We start from the raw sequence: 16,641 nt of genomic DNA on the forward strand, positions 1-16,641 counted from the left end.
TCAGAAAACTATCAATATATAGAGTACAGATATTGTTTTAAATGGGCCTTTGGGAATATTTGCCTGTTAATTGAAGATATAATTGTTATATGCCTTTTCAAATATATGTGTGGCTCTGATCTGGCTGTGGTTTAAAATCTAAGAATGGAGTTGGTTATCTCCATATTTATCTGATTTATATCAACATCATTGTTCCATTATATATACTTATATATAAATCATTGTAATACATGTACATTACTTTGCTCTTCATATGCCCTTTAATTGGAATAAAATATCTTGTCTTATACCACATTTCTTTATTTTAGTACTGACAGGTTAACTTTTAAAAGCATTTAAAGTAAGTGAGTTGATGACAAGCTTAGTCAATGATTGTAAATCCAGATAATATCATGAGTTTTTTTTTATATAGTAAATAATGTTATTAAACTGGTTATCTCAATTAAAAGAACTGACATTCCGCTTTGAATTTATTTCTGATATCAGAATAATAAATTTCTTTTTGTTGTCCTTTTTCAAAAAAATTCTGAACATACTGTTTTAAGTCAGTTTTGTTTTTGTCTGAGACTACCATAACATGGGAGGTGACCACAATCTCTATGTTATACATTGAAGTAGTCTCAGATTTTTGTAGTCCAATTGACTATGCATTTTAGAGCAGGTAAATGTTAATTTGGATCAAATTTGAAGTTGATTCAGTATATCTAATGACATAATACAACTATTTTATTTCAACAAAGCATTTTCAAATTTTATTTTATACTGGTCAGCTTAGGTTATTATCCAATCAATAATTCAATTGAAAGGACAGTTGGTTGCAGGACTTTTGAATTCAAATATAAGAAAGAAGAAGAAATATAAAGCAAAACTTGAAATATTACATATAATAGGATTTATGATAACTGCAGGATATCAGATTGCAATACAGCTTTTGTTCAGTTATCTTTGTGTTGATTTAATATTATGTTTTAAATCCATTTCTGGTTCTTTGGATGTTCAGAATGGAATATTGAAAGGTATTCAAGAACTCTTCGAAATAGATCTGCAATCATTAATTTTACTCAAATTTACTGTTGTGAACTTGCAATATCCTACGATGCGCGTACCGAGTTATCTCCCTTTGATCTCCGCTTCGCCACGAATAAACTGACACAATTGCGTATCCGGGGTTTTTGTGATCTGATTTTGTTATATTAAGAGCAAAAAACGGTTTTACTTCATATTTTATACCCCTCAACACGTTACCAAACCTATTTAAGGATTTATTAAGGATTTTCCGTGGACCTACGCAAATTTTCAGAAAAAAAGTTTCACTTCAGTCGTGAATTTATAACATTTTAACAATACTTTTTTATTATAATTATATAAAATAAGAAAGCTTATTCAATCTAGAATTGAACACTTTGGTTTTTATTAATGTACGAGTACAAATAAGACGATACGAGTCCAAAAACCACGAGACATGCACGTTTACCAAAAAATCGTAAACTCTGACCTTTTATCACGTGACCAATGTCTTGAACTTAGACGCCATTAAATCGTTTGCCGTTCAACTGGGATCCCAGTCTAAATGCAGACCCGCTATTTCTGCCGACAAGGGTACAATAACGTCAAATCGTTTACGGGTGAAGAATGATTTCCGTTTTTAATAAAACTTGACAGATTTGATTTATTAATGTAGGGTAATATCCCTAATGGATAGTAATTAAAATTAATCAGCTTTATTATTCTGTATAATATATGTAAGCTAGTCATATTCTTTTAAATTTACTTCAGGTACTTTATATATATGTGCTACTATATATGTGCTGATATTAGACAATTTTTCAAAGTTTTTATGGCTATTTACACAAGAAAATTTAAATGTGTATAAATGTTTAGGAAAGTATTTATCTCAAAATCTAGAGATAAGGAGAAGTTCAAAAATAATAAATGCAAATTAGACACAAATATACATATTTTGAGTGGTATATAATTTTAAATGGTATAATTTAAAGATGTAAATTGTATTATCTCATGTATCTGGTTCTGTCCTGGCCTTTTATAGCATTTTTAATAGTATTAAACAATGTTGTTTTCCTATATTATATGTCACTAATTTATGTCTAATCTTACGTACTTATATGTAATGTCATGAAAGCTCTTTATAGGGCCCTTTAATTGGAAATAAAATATTCTTATTCTTATTCTTATTCTTATTAGACATTTGTTTTAATATATCTTGCTTAGCTTTTATTCTGCACGTGCTATCTATGTATTAATATATATATGTGATGTCTGTATGTTTGTGTTGTATGTGTATCTGATGTTATTACATGTATGTTTTGTTTATTAATATCAGTCGGTTAAAGAGCTCTTAAGAGCTCATGTTCTTTGTTATTATGTATATATGAATATATGAATATTATTTAAATAAAGATTACTTTACTTTACTTTAGGTACACCGACGACTACATGCTAATTTATAAAAGCAATTTGAAATATAAATTTCAATGAATTCATAGTCTGCAATAATATTTAAAACTCTATTTTTAAACGAAGGCTTTTGGTATCAAACTACTATTTTTAAACGAAGGCTTTTGGTATCAAACAAGTTATAAAAGACTCTTGAATAGACTGAATAAAAAATAAAGATAGACAGTCAAACGCACAAGTCTGCCACAAATGAACAGACATAATTAAAATGCCATAAACGGAATATACGACAAAAGACATAGAACGATCGCAAAAAAATAAAATAAAAAACAACAACAGTAAGAAGATGAGGGATCATATAAATTATGGGTAATTTTACAACTGTATCATCAATACGTGACACTTACATAAAATACATTTATCCATTTATCCTGTATCAAACTTTGAGAAGGTGCACGTGAGACGTACGTGTACACATTGTTTTAACATTCGCAACCGTCACACTAAAATATTTGTATTAAACATTTACCGACTGTTACAACCTATGAAATGTTTGTTTTAAACATTTTACGACTGTGGCAACCTTTTTAAAGTTGTAATAAACATTTAATGACTGTAACAACCTTTAAAAAGTTGTAACAAACATTTTACGACTGTTACAACTCTAAAAACATTGTAACAAACATTTTTTGACTGCTTCAACGTCTGAAAAGTTGACACAAACAAATTTCAACTGTCACAACTATAAAAAGGTTAGGACAAACATTAAAGAACTGTTACAACTTTTAGAAAGACTGTTATGAATAGTATTTGGCTGTGACAACGCCGTAAACCACTGCAACAGTCCTAAAATGACTGTTGATAGCATTTAATGTTTTTCACAACCCATAAAAGTGTTGGGACAGACATAATTTAACTGTAACAACGAAATAAGGTTGATTTGACAGTCTTCTTCAGTCTTGCACAGACTAAAATAGTCGTACAATGACTGTTACTGGTATGGACAGTTCTTTTTTCGTCCAGTAGTGTATAGTAATTAAACTATTATACAGCGGCTTCACTGTTGTGCCTTTAAAATACACCTATACTGCACGTACAAACTATGCTAGAGGAAAAACGATGATTTTTCAGTGTTATTTCCAACCCTTTTCAGATGCATAAAGCATTATATTTAGGACTATTTGGAAATGCCCTTAAATTGTATGAAGATCAAGAATAACTGTATTTACCAATTTCATTCACAAATTATTTCTAGAACGGGTTTGTTGTGACGCCTCCGGGTGTGGGAGCTAAAATCCTCTGCATTGAAGACCCATTGGTGGCCTTCAGCTGTTGTCTTCTCTATGGTCGGGTTGTAATGGGTCTTTCCCGCATAAGCAATTTCACACAGCAAAATATAATGAACATGTTTACTTTTATATAAAGTTTCTTTAATAAAGAAGTTTATTAGTAAATTGAGTTGTTTTTGCATCACTTAAGTAATTACATGTAACGAACTAACATAGGTCCAAGTAATGTGCATGTTTCAGTGGCTGATCCAGGGGAGGGTTTTCAGTTGGAACCGCCCCTTTTTTGGGGTGATCAATGCATTTGAATGGGCACATGGTTGGACCCCCCCCCTTTTCACAAAATGGCTGGATCCGCCCCTGATGTGTTTCAGTTAAGATTAGACTAACTGAGACAGATCCAACCATTTTTTAAAAGGGGGACCTCACCCAGGATAAGCAGAGGCGGATTTAGTCATTTTTTCAAAAAGGGGGACCTAATGTAAAGAGTTTTTTCGCATCACTCACTAAATAACATAGGTCCGAGTAGTGTGCAGTGGCGGATCCAGCAGGAGGGTTCCCGGTTGGAATCGCCCCTTTTGTGGGGTTATCAATGCATTTGAATGGGGACATGGATCCTAACCCAGGATAAAGGGTCAGTTCCAACTGATATCCCTATCCAAATGAATTGATCGTCAACAAAAAAGGGAGGTTCAACCTCCGGAATCCCCCCTTCCCTAGATCCGTCACTGACCAGAGACTTAATGTGTACAAACCTGACGTAAAATTATGTACTATTGAATAATAAATAATATCACATTACCTCCAAAAATCAATAACTGTTAAGTACATTTCTCATGTTTCAATAATCCAAATCCGATGTTTATGTAAGAAGTTCCCGCGCAAATGTCATGTGTTACCGAAACGGGAAACACACAAAAGAATTGTAGGTGCATGTTGTCATTCGCATTCCGATTAATTTACACAGTTCAATAAAATATATATGTTAACATTATCTATATTGGTTTTGAATTTAGTTACTAAATCAGAAAAATGATTTGTTTCTCGCAGACAACACACAATAATATACATATATAACTCGACACTTAATCTAAACATCCCTACAACAAAATGGGACGACCAAACAGATTTCCTAATTTTGATAAAGGTGAAATATGTAGAATAAGAATTGTGCACTCTGGAATATGATCATAAATAAAGCCCTATATAAAGTGTAAACCAAAAAACAATAATGTATGAAATCATTGTTTATTACATCTGCTTGCATAATGATATTAAAGTTGAAACTAACAACGATCACGTGTATCCTGTCAACCCCTGAAAAACATAATATTGTCTTCTTGACTACTTCCGCAAACCGTGGTCTGATAAAATGATATATTGTTATAGTGTATGTTAAAAAGCAGCTGATTTTTACAGTTAGCTATGTGTTGTGATATTAAAAGCACAACCACAGGTTACATGTTATCCCCAGCATGTGCTTAATGTGTCAGTCCCAAATCAGGAGCCTGTAATTCAGTGGACTTATTATTTATCAAATTAATTCGTGTCTGTCGTTTTTTTTTTTTTTTTAAATTGAATTACTATAATTTAACCCTTTACTACTCTCATAATCGTTTCACAATATAATTCATGACAGGCCTTTTATAGCTAAATAACGGTATCTGTTTAACTCGCTGTATGTTCACACTGTTTTGGTGTAGGTCGTATATGGAAATATACAAATAAGAAGATGTGGTATGATTGCCAATAAGACATCTCTCCACAAGAGAAAAATGACAAAAGGACACAAAAATTAACAACTATATATATATGCGTTTTTATCGATAAAAATGACACAAAAATTAACAACTATATGTGTTTTTATATATCGATCATTGACCATGCTAGCTGCCATTGGTAGCCTTTTACTCGTTTTAGAGAGAAATTCACTTTTCGCTATAGGATCATTATGGTTTTGGTCGGTTCCTTGCTGCTAAATCTAGTTTTTTTTAGTTTTATTTTGTGTTGGGGAATTATTACATGCAATACATACTGTGTCAAGACTAGATACACTCCTGTATCTATTCTTTGTCGAAATAACTGCATTCTGGTTGTGTCAGGCTACAACTGCCTTAGAAATGTGTTGATCAGATGGATTTAATCTACCATTACTTAATAAAACATGTTATTTCGTTCAATAGATTTTTGTATTTTATTTAAGTTAATGGAGACTGGGCAGATTGGAGTACTTGGAGCGCATGCTCATTGACATGTGATTCTGGTTCCGGAAGCCAATCTCGATCAAGAACATGCACAAATCCGGCACCAGCTAATAATGGGTTAGATTGTTCTGGTGACTCGACAGAGACGCAGTCTTGTTCTTCAGCAGTACCGTGTCCAAGTAGGTATTCTATACTTTGTTTGAAAAGGAATTCTGTCGATATTAAATAACCAAAGTTAAACATACTCTAAATTTGAAACTGAAAACCCTGAATATTAAAATTTGTCATGTTACATTTTAGACTGTAAGACCAAATATTAAAGGACAAAATAAGTCAATCGTGTATATGAATAAATACACTAAAAATAAACCACCAGATTAGAAAAATTAGCTTGTTATTTGCTTTTTTGTAAGCAGACATTCAAAAGATAGTAATTAAAATGACAAAAAATATGTTTTCACTCATTCGTCAATGAATTTTCCTTTCAATACAATTAACAATAGACTCATCCACTTCATATTATCTTTCCGTGGAATATTTAAGATACAAACATCATGCCAAGAATAAAGATTAAATTGTAGACCTAACCACGAGGGTATAAAAGTGTTGAATTAAAAAGAAAAACACTCCAAAAGAATGTTTTCAAAGTGCAAAATGCATTTTAGGCAATATAGGAAAGGTGTACTGACATAAGAAGTCTCTAAACACATTAACTCCAAATGGAGCTTTCGTTAGTAGAAGCCATATTAACTATGTGTATCAGTGAGAGAAATGTGAAAGCATGAAAATATAGCATATATACCAATACACATAATTAACAGCGCCTGGTGATGTTTCATAGCCTGACCGGTTTCGGTCCAAAAAGGACCTTCATCAGAGGCAGAAGGCAGAATGCTGGACCGCCGGTTAAATCTCAACCACCGGTTAAATCTCAACCGCCGGTTAACTCAACCGCCGGTTAAATCTCAACCGCCGGTTACCATATCTATATAAATAGGGTGCAAACATTAATCCACCATTCTACCTTCTGCCTCTGATGAAGGTCCTTTTTGGACCGAAACCGGTCAGGCTATGAAACATTTTTCTTATCAGCTAGGTTATTTCTACCCTCATATACGCAGTAACATAAATTAATCGAACATACGTACGTAATTGATCATAAAACGTTATTCGAATTGCTTTTTTGAGATTGTATATTTCAATTATTATCATGATTACAGTTGATGGAAACTGGGGATCGTGGACTGGATGGTCTGACTGTATCGTGTCATGTGGAACTGGTGAAATCAACCGAACACGTGAGTGTGACAATCCAGCTCCTCAATATGGCGGGGCAAACTGTACTGGAACTGCTATAGAAACTGACAGCTGCTGGAATGGGACTTGTTATCCGTCAGTTATTGGAAATATTGATAGGGTATGTTATACGTTATAATCTAGACAAAAAAAACTTAAATTAGAAAATTGTATCAAAAGAGAAAAGAGAGAAAAAATTATGAAATAAGCATTTAATTCTAACTATAACATTTGTATGCTACCACTGTGAAATGACGAGTTTTGTCAAATATTGTATTTGAATGTCTCCTATGCATTGCTGTGACGATGTAACGAGAACGACGCGCTATTATGAATGCTACAATATGCTCTAAATGGTTGTCATCCAATCAAAAGTATAATTTTTTTCCGGCATGAAGCATATATGTAATGTAATTATAACTATTTTATTGTAGAATTGTTCTTGGACATGGTTTGGATGTAAAGATGGTGCCATTACATGTATAGATTTCTCCTTCCGGTGTGATGGATCCGAGGACTGTGATGATGGCAGCGATGAGTCAGCAGAAATTGCAGGATGTCCAACACAGTGTAACGGAGCAGGTATGTGTACAAGATATATGTAGTATGATTCTCTAGAAAATACGACTTGCGTTGCTATATTTATAATTAAAAATCTTGTTTTTTAATGGATAATGACAAGTACTACAATCCTACCCATTTATTAATTTTTTTCAAACAAGTGAAACATATTTAAAAGTACATAAATATAATATAAAGAAAATGAAAAAGGAGACCATACAAAAATATTAATTGCCATCACTACACCCCCCCCCCCCCCCCCACACACACACAACGAATAAACTTATGACTTATAACAATTACTGTTAATTTTATTTTTTCAGGCGCGTTGAAGCTCTCAATCGTGTTGGCAGGTACACTGTTAATGTTGCTGATAACGCTTAGTTTTAACAGCCGAATATAAAAATGCATCCGACGACGGCTACACGTGACAGCCGAAGATGATTGAATTGAGGATGTTAATGAATTTCAGCAGTTACTATTTTTTTGTAAATATATGTTGTGTATCCACTTGAGATGAATTGGATTTTTTAAACGTATTGTCATTTTCAAAATGAATAAAGTACATCTTTCTTTTCAATGTGTTTACTAAAAAAAATCTATTTATTCAACAATTTCATCCAATAAAGCCTAGTGTACAATTGTTCTCATCCTAGTCCTTAAAAGTTTGGTCTCTGATGAATCGCTGGATCGTTGGAAATCATACCACCTTTCGCTTTCTAAAACAGGTGGTACTGTATAGCGGGTTATTTTCTCGGGTGTAAAATATCGCGATTTTCATTGATATACAAAATATTTTGGAGGCTATTATTTTGGCGGATTTAAAACTTTATCAATACCTTTGCATGTGCACTTTTAAATTGGCGGAATTTATTTTGGCGATTTTGTTCTATCCGCGAAAATAAGCGAAAATTTATACCCCGCGTAAATAACCCGCTATACGGTATACATAGTGACGTGAGAGTCCGTCCTACATTTGGTTATAGTTAGTCCGTTCGTTCGTTCTTGTCTGACACACACATATATATAAAACTGCTCATGTACTGCCATAAGCAGAATTTTGTGAAAGTTTCATAGAATCTTAGCATTTGGTGTACCTTCAATCAGGAACCATTTGTTCAGTGGTTGTCGTTTGTTGTTGTTGTTCTTAAGTGTTTCACGTTTCAAATATTACACTCATTTTCCAGTTGCAGTCTCAGTGGCTTTGTATGTAATGACTATCTTTTGTACCTGACTTCGATTGCTAATCTATACTGTATATATATATATATATCAAAAATTAGATGTGGTATGATTGCCAATGAGATAACTCTCCATAAGAGAACAAAAGACGCAGAAACTAACAACTATTATGATATGCGTCACCGTATGGTGTTCGACAATAACCAAAGCCCATACCACATAGTCAGCTATAAGAGGTTGGAATGGCAAATGTAAAACAATTCAAGCGAGAAAACTAACGGCCTAATGTATGTACAAAAAAAGAACGAAAAACAAATATGTAACACATCAACAAACGAAAACCACTAAATGAGAGGCGATAGCAACCAAGATCCATTTCAAATAAGCTCATAGAATTTAAGAGCGGAGTTCTTAAACCACCTGCAATAATAGGAAAATATTTCAGCTACTTCCTTTCAAAAACTCAACAAACCGTTACCCTACGGTATTAAATTTTAACTTTTTGCATGAGAATGCCGACCATATAGAAGGCACCAATCCCTAGTAATACGGTTTACTATTAACTGAAATTTTCCGTAATATACCTTCTTGCTTGTGGAATTTTCGATTATTTTTATTGCCAATCCAACCATCTTTTGTTTGTACGAGGGTGTGTCTTTCAAACCTAAGAAATGCGTTCCTTATTGTTGGACGGCTGAAATCATAAGGGTCAAATTAACATTGATTTGACGATTTTCAAAACAACCAAGTAGAAAATAAACAATAATTAAAATTGAAAAAAGTAAAATAAAAAAAATACTGAGCTCGGTAAGTCCCTAACAATCTTAATATATTTAGATATGCATAATTAAAAATATCTTATATGTAGATCCAACAAACATACTATACATGTAAAACAAACAATCTGCATAATGCTTACATCAATCCGATTGTCGTTTCTCCTGTCGTTAATATATTGTTACTGTTTAGCATGTTTCATAAAAACTATTCAACTTTTTGTTATTTGTTTTTCTGATACTTTGTTCTTGAAAACTCAATAAAACAAAATCGAATATGTTTTTGTCCTCATAACTATTTGTTTTCATTGAATCAGCGTTCTGTTTTTCGTTGTCCGTGTCCATCTCGTCTAAATGATGTAGTCTTTGTGAAAATTTTAGATATTAACAAGAAAATCATAAGCTGAAGACGGACAAACATAAATTAAAGGCAACAGTAGTATCCCGCTGTTCGAGACTCATAAATCGATTGAGAAAAAACAAATCCGGGTTACAAACTTAAACTGAGGGAAACACATCAAATATAAGAGAACTACGACACCACAGAAACGAACTATAATAATATAACAATGGCCATTTCCCTGACTTGGTACAGGACATTTTAAGAAAAAATGGTGGGCATTTCCTGACTTGGTACCGGACATTTTAAGAAAAAAAGACGCGATCATACAAACAAAAAAGTATTCACAAAACATTCACGGAAAACAAAATTGAATAACACAAGCTGTACTGATAACAACGAGGCAGACTGGGGTGATAAGTAGGTGACTGATGCAGCCACATCAATCTGGCTATAGGTTAACAATATTCAAGATCTATTGTAGCTTACTATACGTTTTCCTCATCGTTGAATTAAGGACAATGACCTATAGTTGTTTACGCCCTTTTCCTGTGGTATGATCTTTGATAGAGCAATTTATATTTGGTCTTGAACAAACCCATTCCAGAAGCACATGTCGTTTCTAGGAAGTCTAAATTACATGTTCGTATTATCATAATATAGGAAATGTAATGTTAAAATTAGTAAAAACATGTAAAAAAACGACAAATAAATCAGAAAGTTTAATATTTGTCAATTAAATAACTTCTCAAGCAGAAGTAAATATTTATATTGTGGTTCAAATGCATGTAAAACATGACATTAACAATTGCGTGTAATTGTTTAGGTGACGGTTAGTGCCGGTGAATAATAATAGAAAACACGCACGCGCAATGATATAAAAATGACGAACAAAGGTGCTGTTTGCATATTCTCATTCCAGTTAACCAGACATCAAAGGAAAAACAAGTAAGATCTGTTATAGCCAAAATATTCTGTAATTTTAATTAAAATTTAATTCGACCAAAATATTGCAATTATTTGGATATTTAATGAAAAAAACATATTTTCAATATTAAAAAAAATTTTATATAAAAAATATACATAATTCCACAACCATGGTTTTATTTTAGTATTTAGTATTTTTCTTTCTAAATGCTCATTTGTCTAATTTATACTTGTGAATGAAATATTTTTTAATAAATCCTCGCGGTTAAAGAAATTAAATGCAACTCTTCCCAAATAAGCACTAATTAAGGTGCATAGTCAAGGACTTAATACAGATTTTATTCTACATATAAGAAAAGCAAAGTTTTGTTTTTTTAAAGACAACAAAACTTGTTTTGAAAATTGAAAAATCACCATATTGATTTAAAAATCTGTATTTGTAAGAAAAGTATGACAAATTTATTGCATTTCTCCTTTTAATATGATAATTCTAGTAAAAAAAAAATATCCGATCATTTGCGGTAAATTTTTACCATAGATGATGGGATGCTCGCATAGTTTTTGAAAAAGTTATTTGTTGAGTTCTCATATAGCATGTGATCGACAGGAGAAGAGTGCTTCAAGTTGTTATACTAATGTGAAACACTTAATGCAAAACAATTTCCACTTGAGAAAATACCTGTACAAAGTCAGGAATATGACAGTTGTTATTCATTCATTTGATGTGTTTGAGCTTACGATAATACAATTTGATAAGGGACTTTCAGTTTTGAATTTTTCCTCGGATTTCAGTATTTTTGTGATTTTACTTTTTAACTATGGTGTTTCTAAGCCTTTAAGAAGACTGTCGTGAATGCGTACGTGGATAAGAGTGTGAGATACATTATATCTTATTAAAGAAGAATGTTGCAATCCCATTTGTTATTAACTCTAGTGTAAATCACACCCATCTCATTTCAACATAGGATAAAGTTTTGACAAATCTTCGGGAAAAAAAAACTTTTGCCAATTGTTTTTTAAAGTCACCAAATATGCCAAAATTCTACAAACCGGTTTATAAAAATGAGTAAAGGAACGCGGTAACAGAAATAAATTCGTTACTTTGCTGATATCAGGGGTGAACATAATTTTACACCGTCACCATGTAAACCCTAATTACTTACTACATCCGACTATGATCCCAAAAATGACATTTATTGTAAAATTTCGACATTCTAAAAATAAAAGAGTGCTGAAAACTTTCCTTCAAGATTCAAAACTGTAATAAAACTTTATTTATTTTAGGCATGATGGTGAAGTGTTGTATTACTTGTTTCGCTCTATTGCTAACAATTTCTCTTACTCATGCTACTGGTTTATTAGGAGGCAGTGGAGGAGGTATGTCATACTTATTTCATAACTTAAAACAACACATTGTATCTCTCAATGATGCTCAGTAATCTTGTTTTTGAAATTTATAAAAATCAATGTAAATACATGTAACTTTGTTATCCTGCAATAGACCATTTTACTTTACAAACACAGTTTTACTGATAACAAAAAGCTATAAGCGTTAAAAGTCTCCTTGTATCCTGATTCTGTTGCTAGTGTACAATTATATTTGAATTACTATTTATATCACAGTTCAGTTTGGGATCATCATTCCGGTCCGCGATTAAGTCATCCAGATTTAATTGAAAAGAATTTAACGATTTAATTTAGAATCGAAAATAATAATTATACAATTAAGCTCAGTGTTAAATTACAGGATAAAAATATTATGTGTACATTGTAGGAAATAGAAAACTTATTCGGACTCACTAAGAAAGAGAAGAAAAGCTCGGCGAGCCTCGGTCTTTCCTCTGTTTAAAGGTCGTCAAATAAATTTATATAATCATACAATGTACGGCATTTATTTTTATAATGTGTGTGAACTTTATTTACAATCGCACCTTTTATACTTATATAATCATTTACTAGTAGTTGATATTTGAATATTTTTAAGAATATTGCAGATGCTAAAATGTAGTACACTCAGTATATTTTTTGATATTGCAGTCGCTGGTCTAGGAGGTGGATTTGCACGTGGTAACTTGGGTCTAAATCTTATCGGGGATAGTGGAATATCCGGTTCTATTATTAGAAGTGCAGACGGTCGATCAATAAGTCTCACTCTCAGTCTATACATCAGATTAATGTATTATGTTTCCGCTCTTGAAAAAGTTTGTTACGATGGTATCTTAGGAGGAAGGTTGCCTAGGGGACTAATCAATAATCTTGGTTATGGATTTAATGGTCAATTTGGTGGTGGAATTGCCGGAGGGTTTGGAGGTCTTGGTTTGGGAGGCAGAACTGGTGCATTTACAGGAAGTTTAGGTGGAGGAATTTCTGGTGGATTCGGCAGTGGGTTTGCTGGAGGAGCTAGTGGATTTGGCAGTTCTAGGCTCTCTGGTAAATATAAAAAATAATTCTTCAGTAAAATGGCATAAGTGTCAAAAGATCCCATAATCATATTGATGATTTACATACCTATAAACCTCTTGTCTCTAGTTAAGAAAGTATACTTACATGCATTGCAAGCATAGACTCCGATTGAACCGATTCAAATGAAATAGTGGTTATTAATAGAAAAAACAAATAATTGTGAATATTAATTATGAAAGCAAAAAAAAAAAAAAAACGAAGTTGTGTCCTGTTATCTTTTTAATTTACGTATTTGTTTGATTGTAAAATTTGCTCTATTACTTAGAAAAAAATGAAACGAACAATATCAACGAATACTGTTTTATTTTCCCTGAATTATATAGCACATACGAATTGTCCTTCCAAGTAAAATAAATAAGTGTTTTTGTGCTTTAACGAGATGGTGTCTTATAACAAAGTAAAATCACAAAAAATACTGAACTCTGAAGAAAATTCAAAACAGAAAGTCCCTTATCAAATAGCAAAATTAATCAAACGAATGGACAACAACGTTTATCATATACTTATAGAAAATGATGGTATGATTGTACTCTATGATAAAGCTAAATTGTACATATATTTATTCATTAAATTTGAAAAATTGCCGTAGCCGTGTGATATCACTTTTGTTATCAACTGCTTCCGGTTTATATCAACTGCTTCCGGTTTATATCAACTGCTTCCGTTTTATACCATCTGCATCAGGTTATTATCGCATGCCTTTCTGTAACGCGTGACATTTCGATGTCATTCTACAAATTCCAGAAAATACATATCAATGGTACATTTCTTGTGAAAAGGAGAATAAAATAAAACTCCAAATATTAGGAAACAGGAAAATATATTATTGAAAAATAGATATTATAAATGCATTTTTCAAAGTTTTATAAAAGTTCTTGTTTGTATGTCTTCTGTTGAAGTATATGATAAAAATAACATAGCACGTCATTTTTCATATCAGAACCCTTATCAGCCCGTGGTTAATATCATCCTTTTGGGTCTGTCGGTTCTCGGGGCTGATATCATGAACTAGGGCTGAGAAGAGGTCTGATATGAAAAATGTCATATTTTAATATTTATTTAACACGCAAATGCATATATAATATTATCATTATTGTATAAGTATCCCCTCTAATATAATTAAGACTAAGCGAGTGTGCCTTTTACAGGTACCCTTCAAGGAAGTTTAAGCGCTGGACTAGGTGGTAGAGCAATAGGAAAAGGTAAAATTATGAAGATTTATTCTTAATACTAGTTTTAAATAAACTGCTACGATAAAATAAATTTTGGAAAGTCAGTCTTAAATTTTATATAAAAGAGGGACGAAATATACCAGAGGGACAGTCAAACTCATAAATCGAAAATAAACTGACAACGCCATGGCTAAAAATGAAAAAGACGGACAAACAATAGTACACATGACACACCATAGAAAACTAAAGAATAAACAACACGAACCCCTCCAAAAATCTAGGGGTGATATCAGATGCTCTGGAAGGGTAAGCAGATCCTGCTCCACATGTGGCACCCGTCGTGTTGCTTATGTGATAACAAATCCGGTAAATAGTCCAAGTCGGTAGTTCAAGGGAAGGGAAGGAATTGTAGTTATGACGCAAGGAACATACCTGATATCATTTGCGAAACGATTATTCAATAACGGTCAACCAACTCGTGATGGCGTCCGTAAAATTTACGAAGTGATGATTTTAACTTCACCATTTGGAACTCTTGATTTAATAGCTTCCTTGTGAGCATCAACCCTCTATCAAGAAAATCATGATAGGTAATGCAACCACGGGAATAACGTATCAATTGGGAGATATGTACACCATATGCAGGTGCTGCTGGAATGTTGCTACTTAGAAATGGAAAATTCACAATTATAAACTGCTACATAATACAGATATTTTAAGGGGAAAGCAAAATATTAATATAAAAGCTTTCTATTAGAAAACTATTTTAACCCTCGACTTTCACTTAGATAAAGTATTTAACTGATAGTTCATCCTTTTGTACAAATATTTCAAATGATTGAATTGAATATGAACTAAATATACTATAATCATTTTTAATATTTTCAAATAACTTTTGTTACGATTAAAATGTTGTATTATTATCACTATTACCATTTATGTAGCGTAAACGGGAAAGTAACTTGGTATTTACTTTACATATGTTTATTTGTTGCTTTACATGAATCATTTATTTTTACAGGTGCTACTTATTAAGTATTTATTCACCAGACGACAACATTTGTTGAACAGATATTGTACCCTTACATTTTTTTTTATCTTCGTGGTGATTGTTATATCTCATAAAATAAATTATAATAAACTCATATATCAATCTATTGTGTTTAGAATATAATTGATCATACACATACACGTATACACTTTATGAACAATGATTGCAAGATCTTTTATTAAATTGATTTCATGTAAATTCAACTTTTAAACATCCAACTTTAAAGATAAAGAGGTGGGGAAATCAGGTCGAACTAACATTAAGTGCAAATAAGTTTAATTCAGGTGTGTTAAACCCGATTTATATCTTCATAAATCTCACACAGTGTGTACACGATTACAAATTCATTATAAATGTGATGTATTAAAGAGTTTAATAAAAAATGTCGAACTCAAAGTTAAATCCAAAAACGGGAAGTCTATAAAAAAGGCATTACTTTTTAAAAAAAAAAAGAGGCGGAGGATACAAGAGGGACATTCAAACTCATAAAGCAAAAACAAAACTGACAACACCATGGCTTACAGTACACAAAACACAAAACACAATATAGAAAGCTAAAGACTGAGCAAATCGAACCCCACCAAAAACTTGTGTTGATTATATCTCAGTGAGCACAATTTTGAAAGCAGTGATATATGAGAATCGACACTTGTAAAGAGTTACAAAATATATATGAACAGAAAAGACTAAAACGTGTAAATATAATAAACTGTAATTAATATCGAGCAAAGATATTGAATTCACTGGATTCAGGACAGGATGGCTATTTTGTTTATTGTTTATTGTTAATTTGAGAAATCGGTGTTTGGTGGCCTTGGTATCGTTTGTATTTTTTGTCCAGAACTTTCTTGTACCTTGTCTTGTATATTTTGCTTTCTTGGCGTCTTTCTGTTGTTATTATTACAATTGGTTATCCGTCTGATTTATGTTTAACACACAGCGACTATCATGCTGATGTTTTTAGAAAA

The 16,641-nt window shown here is 32.2% G+C and overlaps 2 protein-coding genes across 2 annotated transcripts in view; both read left to right on the forward strand.

Annotated features, from left to right (window-relative positions):
- Window positions 1-8,342, forward strand: part of LOC139521352 (uncharacterized) — a 48,149-nt gene extending 39,807 nt beyond the window's left edge. The window contains exons 14-17 of the mRNA XM_071314830.1: window positions 5,905-6,084; window positions 7,126-7,322; window positions 7,636-7,783; window positions 8,086-8,342. Coding sequence (XP_071170931.1) covers window positions 5,905-6,084; window positions 7,126-7,322; window positions 7,636-7,783; window positions 8,086-8,165 — 605 coding nt within the window. The 3' untranslated portion in view covers window positions 8,166-8,342. The remainder of the gene's footprint in view (window positions 1-5,904; window positions 6,085-7,125; window positions 7,323-7,635; window positions 7,784-8,085) is intronic.
- A 3,934-nt stretch (window positions 8,343-12,276) lies between these two features.
- LOC139519584 (loricrin-like) lies at window positions 12,277-15,733 on the forward strand. The gene is made up of 4 exons (XM_071311757.1): window positions 12,277-12,364; window positions 13,025-13,417; window positions 14,599-14,652; window positions 15,644-15,733. The coding sequence occupies exons 1-4, from the start codon at window positions 12,277-12,279 to the stop codon at window positions 15,655-15,657; spliced, it is 549 nt and encodes a 182-aa protein (XP_071167858.1). The 3' UTR covers window positions 15,658-15,733.
- The last annotated feature ends 908 nt before the right edge of the window (window positions 15,734-16,641 follow it).

The sequence above is a fragment of the Mytilus edulis genome, chromosome 4 (genome assembly GCF_963676685.1).
Source record: "Mytilus edulis chromosome 4, xbMytEdul2.2, whole genome shotgun sequence".
Classification (NCBI taxonomy): Eukaryota; Metazoa; Mollusca; class Bivalvia; order Mytilida; family Mytilidae; genus Mytilus; species Mytilus edulis.

Coding starts and splice junctions, on each gene's coding strand:
- LOC139519584 (XM_071311757.1), top strand. CDS start 12,277: ATGGTGAAGTGTTGTATTACTTGTTTCGCTCTATTGCTAACAATTTCT. Junction 12,365..13,024: donor ATTAGGAGGCAGTGGAGGAG/GTATGTCATACT, acceptor TTGATATTGCAG/TCGCTGGTCTAGGAGGTGGA. Junction 13,418..14,598: donor TGGCAGTTCTAGGCTCTCTG/GTAAATATAAAA, acceptor TGCCTTTTACAG/GTACCCTTCAAGGAAGTTTA.